Source organism: Eptesicus fuscus, chromosome 5 (assembly GCF_027574615.1).
Source record: "Eptesicus fuscus isolate TK198812 chromosome 5, DD_ASM_mEF_20220401, whole genome shotgun sequence".
Taxonomy (NCBI): Eukaryota; Metazoa; Chordata; class Mammalia; order Chiroptera; family Vespertilionidae; genus Eptesicus; species Eptesicus fuscus.
Window position 1 is genome coordinate 63,627,193 of NC_072477.1, and position 4,857 is coordinate 63,632,049.

At 53.1% G+C, this 4,857-nt stretch overlaps 1 protein-coding gene across 1 annotated transcript; it reads left to right on the forward strand.

The window, feature by feature from the left end:
- The first annotated feature begins 1,160 nt into the window (after positions 1-1,160).
- ELL3 (elongation factor for RNA polymerase II 3) lies at positions 1,161-4,437 on the forward strand. The gene is made up of 11 exons (XM_008143069.3): positions 1,161-1,391; positions 1,628-1,663; positions 1,984-2,096; positions 2,194-2,392; positions 2,484-2,563; positions 2,695-2,767; positions 2,938-3,082; positions 3,180-3,222; positions 3,349-3,520; positions 3,728-3,772; positions 3,851-4,437. The coding sequence occupies exons 1-11, from the start codon at positions 1,260-1,262 to the stop codon at positions 3,959-3,961; spliced, it is 1,149 nt and encodes a 382-aa protein (XP_008141291.2). The 5' UTR covers positions 1,161-1,259; the 3' UTR covers positions 3,962-4,437.
- Positions 4,438-4,857: the final 420 nt, after the last annotated feature.

Below are 4,857 nucleotides of genomic sequence, written 5' to 3' on the forward strand. Positions count from 1 at the left end.
ACAACTTGATGAGTTTTGACAAATGTACTATAGTCAATTTGATTTGGGGTGGAGGGCATTAAGGTCTCCTGGGATTATGCAGGTTGAGATTTAGCAGAGGGATCCTGGTTAGAAAAGCGAACAACCTCAGGGCTCTTGGGAAACATACCCAAACTAGAGGCCTGGTACATGAAATTGGTGCACTGGGGAGGGGGTGTTCCTCAGCCTGGCCTGCGCCCTCTTGCAGTCTGGGACCCCTGGCTCCTTACTGCCCACCTGCTTGCTACTCCTTAGCGCTGTGAGGCTTCTGGCTGAGCCACGCTCCCCCTGTGGGAGTACACTGACCACCAGGGGGCAGCTCCTTGCTTTGAGCAAGCTGCCCCCTGGTGGTCAGTGCAGGTCATAGCGACAGGTCATCCCACCCTTGGGTCTATTTGCTTATTAGGGGCTTATTACATAGGATTATATAGATAGGGAGGAGTGGAAACACCAAGGGCTGGCCTGAGATTGGTTTCGGGGTCTCACTGCACCAGGATCTGGACCTACGGAATATCTGGCAACTTCGTGGCACCTCTTGGTCCTCCTGAGGGAGTGGGCCAACTCCCTTTCACAGCCATTTCACGTGTTTACCCCATGGGGATGTTCCAACCCTGACAACCAAGCTTCACCGCTGCCACGACACTCCAGGGGCCCGATTTTCTCCCCATCCTTAGTTAGAAACTGGTTTCGGATCTGCATCAGTACGGCGGGCCGGAAAAAAAAGCAAAAGTGCTGCAGCAGGTGTGGGAGCCAGGAATCCCCCTTTGGGTCTGCCGCCCTCCAGACGCTGGGGGCTCTGGGCAACCAGGCTCTCTCCCCCGCCCCTCTGCGCCTAAAAGCCTCTGCGCTGCAGGCTCCGCTTCACTGAGAGGCAGGAACGCCGACCGCAGGTTTGCTGGGGAAACTGAGGCGGGACTGGAGATTCTGGGTGAGGAGTCTGAGGCTGGCCGCAGCCTTTCTCCCGGGCACTGAGGGAGCCCCTACCGAAAGCCCAATGCGGGGCGGGCCAAACCAGAAGGCACCCGTTGGGGTCCCCGCGGGCTCCGGGCGGGAGGCGGGAGAGCGCAGCGCCGCCCACGCAGCTGGCGAACTCCGGGAGAGGCGCCGGCCGGGGGCGGGGCCTGGCGGGGGCGGGACCGACCTGGGCTACCGGCTGGGCCAGTCTCGCCCCGCAGAGCGAAAGTAGTTGGTGGCGGCCCTCGCGTGGGGCTCGAGTTCTGCTTGCCCGCGACCTCACGGCCATGGCGGGACCCCAGGAGTTTCTGAGTGGGAAGCTCCGGCTCTGCTTCACCCCCGCTGCCCGGACCAGCCTCCTGCTGCTCAGGCTCAACGACGCGGCGCTGCGGGCGCTGCAAGAGTGTCAGCGGCAACAGGTGCGGCGGGCCGGAGCCCCGTCTTCCCCAGACCCTAACCCTCCACTCAGGCCTCAGCGGAGACTCTGGCGAAGGGACCGGGGATAGGGAGCGGCATTCACCGGCGCCGGCCTCCCCGACCTCCCACCTTCTCCAAGTGAAGCCCGCGAGCGCGGCCGCTCCCGGCCCCTCCCGGCCCCGGAGGCCCGGGACTTGGCGGCACCTGCGCTCAGCCTGCCTCTGTGCTCTCCCTGCAGGTTCGGCCGGTGATCGCTTTCCAAGGCAGCCGAGGGGTAAGAACAGACCTGGGTGCGTGCGGGGAGAACAGACGCGGGCTCCGGGCGGGAGGCTGAGAGCAGTCACGGTCTGAGGAAGTTCCTGAGAACTGAACCCGAATGGAGTGAGGGGGCTGCTGGGGTTGTGGTCCCAGGAGGCTGCGGTTGAAGCGTCTGTGCCGTCTCGGCCTCCTGGGAAGCCAGGCCTAGCTGCACCTGGTGTGCTAACGAGTCCCCCGGGACCCACCTTCGGTCTAAGGCTGGCTCTGGGAGAAAGGGCGCTGGCGGGAGGGGGAAGGGTTGACTACATGGGGCTTACGGTTTCCTTTCACTCCTAGTATCTGAGGCTCCCAGGCCCTGGCTGCTCCTGCCTCTTCTCCTTCACCGTGTCGCAGTGTGGCCAGGAGGGCACTGGTAGTGGCTTGGACCTTGTGTGCCAACCCTTCAGCAGGTAAGAAAGGGTTTGTGGGAAGTCTAGGAAGGGGGTGTCCAGAGCTGCTTTAAAAGTTCTCCACCCTCCTGTTATTTTTACCACCACCCCTTTCCAGACCTGGGCCTAACCGCCTCCACTGCCTGGGGCCACTCAGGGAGCGCCTCAGTATTTGGGCAGCCATGGACTCTCTCCCAGTCCCATCTTCAGGTCAGGGACACAACCTGACTGATGATTCCAGAGAGCCTGAGAATTGGCAGAACATGGGAGATTATTCTAGAGATGGAGTTTCACGGCCACAGATGGCACTAGAGGAGGTGAGGCCAGAAGAAACTGCAGGGAGTTGGGATAAGGTGGGCAAAGCCTGAAGCCCAGGTAGCCAAGGGCCCCTGCCATTTTCCCTGCCAGGTGCCAGACCCGCCGGCGAGCAGCCAAAGACGGTCACTCCCAGGATCCTCGAGGGAACACTTGGCACAGTGGGAAGTAAGGTACTTGGGCAGAGTGGGACTAAGCTGAGAAACCCTTCCTCAAATCTCCACCCTAAGTGATACAGTAAGAAATCTAGCTCTCCCTCCTACTCTGGTCTTCATCTCTTCCATTCCCTCCTCAAATATCCTAGGAACCAGACCTGTCTTCCAAACAGAGAGCCTGACCAGGCACTGCCTTCTGCTAGCCAGAAACATCTGAACAAGGTAGATTGTAACAGAGAGAGTTTTCCAGAGATTTGTTCAATCAGGCTAAAATTTTAAAATTGGGAGCCTTCATTTTGATGCGAGCAGAGATTATAACATGGAAATAATTTTCGGCACAGAGTAGGAGGCTTCTTGACATACTATTATGACAAAAGTATTTTCCCCAACAGAAGCGTCCAGCACCTGCAGCCACTATAAAACTGAAAGAAAAGAGGCCCAGAACTCTATACCTACAAGAGGGAGAAGATTGGGAGCAAGAAAATAAACATGAAGACATGGGCCCCAGACTGGAGCACAGTCCCTCAGTTCAAGCAGGTGAGTTAATGAGAGTTATGAGAAGAGGATAAAAGTGCCACAGTGGGGTGGGGGAAAGTTCGATAATCACCTTCATGTCTTCTTCCCTCCTTCATAGGTTCTGAATCACCAAACCCTGAAGAGGTACCAGATTACCTCCTGTGAGTCCCCTGCCATTTCTAAGTTTATCAAGCCTTGTGCATATGAGATATTAAAATGAACCTCCTGGGAGCTTGGAGCTTTGGCAGGTAAAATTGAAGGTGGTAACTTAACTCTGCTCCTGGCAGGCAATATGGGGCCATCCACACTGCAGAGCAGCAACATGCTTATGAGCAGGACTTTGAGAGAGATTATGCTGAATACCGCATCCTGCATGCTCGATTTGGGGCTGCAAGCCAAAGGTTCCTAGAGCTGGGAGCGGAGATCAAGAAAGTTCAGCGAGGAACTCCAGAACACAAGGTGAGGACTGGACTCAGGATGGCTTCCCAGCTCTACTGGCCATAAACTCCGTTGTTTTTTCAGTGACCAAAGTGATAGGCAAGCCTGTTTTAAGAGAAAAATTATTCTGTATCATTTGGTAGCATGAGAGGAAGTTACTTCCCTCCCTTAAGAGAACTCGTTTTTTTCTCAAGGTTAAACTTGATGCTAGCATTTTCTTTGTTTCAGGTGCTGGAAGAAAAGATAGTCCAGGAATATAAAAAGTTCAGGAAGGTAAGACTAGGTCTGGGAATGCTAGCAATAAGGTAAAAGTGAATTACTTTTTTTGACATGGATGCTTTTTCTCTGCAGCGGTACCCAGGTTACAGGGAAGAAAAGTGTCGCTGTGAGTACCTGCATCAGAAATTGTCCCACATTAAAGGTCTCATCCTGGAGTTTGAGGAAAAGAACAGGGGCAGCTGAACTGGTCAAGGGCTATCGACCTTCTCTGTCCAGTGTGATGCAAAGGACAAAACAGCTGTAAATGAAGTAGAGTGCAACTGTCCGCTCTTGTTATTGCTGAATCCAGGGTGGCAAGTAGGAGAGCTGCTCTAGGTTAAGGTTTGATTTTCATTGTTGCCATATATTAATTTTTAGGGTGTGGGCACAGTGCCAACACTCTATAGCTGTACCCAGGAGACTAAGAAAAGCAGCAGAGGCTTGGCTTCTCCTCCTTTAGTTCAGCAAGTCATTTTCAAATCTTAAGAAATGACACCCTTTCCGGGACAAGATACCTCAGGGACATTAGAATTCAGCCTGGTAGCCTCCCTAACAAAACAATAACTTTCAGGAAGTTGTGATACACCTGGATATAATGTGGAATGGCTTGGGGTCTTATCAATGTACTGAAAGTGAATTCTTTTACAAACATGGCTAAAAAATTAAAACTGTCTCTGTGTCCTTTGTACAAGTTTATATGCTTTCCTTAACTCTTCCAAAGCAGTGGTTCATACCCCTGGCTCTATGTCTGAACCACTTCTCTAAAAAAATTAGATCTCCAGATCCCAACCCAGGTCTTGTGAATTAGAATCTGCAAGATTATGGTTAGGCTTCTTTACTTTTTCAAGCACTATGGATGATTCTGATAAATATCCTCCTACATAATAAAGAGCTAATATGCTAATTAGACCAAACAGCTGGACGACTGTCCAAAGCAGGGTTTGCGAGGGCCAGCCGGGGCTGCGAGGACTGAGCCCCTTGTACGAATTTCGTGCATTGGGCCTCTAGTTTTGCTATAAGTCTCTACCAAAACCACCTTATAATTGACAACTAGAGATGACATAGAAAAAAAGTTATCTCTTTTTGTTGTTAATCCCTCC

Coding starts and splice junctions, on each gene's coding strand:
- ELL3 (XM_008143069.3), top strand. CDS start 1,260: ATGGCGGGACCCCAGGAGTTTCTGAGTGGGAAGCTCCGGCTCTGCTTC. Junction 2,393..2,483: donor CACAGATGGCACTAGAGGAG/GTGAGGCCAGAA, acceptor TTTCCCTGCCAG/GTGCCAGACCCGCCGGCGAG. Junction 3,083..3,179: donor CAGTCCCTCAGTTCAAGCAG/GTGAGTTAATGA, acceptor CCTCCTTCATAG/GTTCTGAATCACCAAACCCT.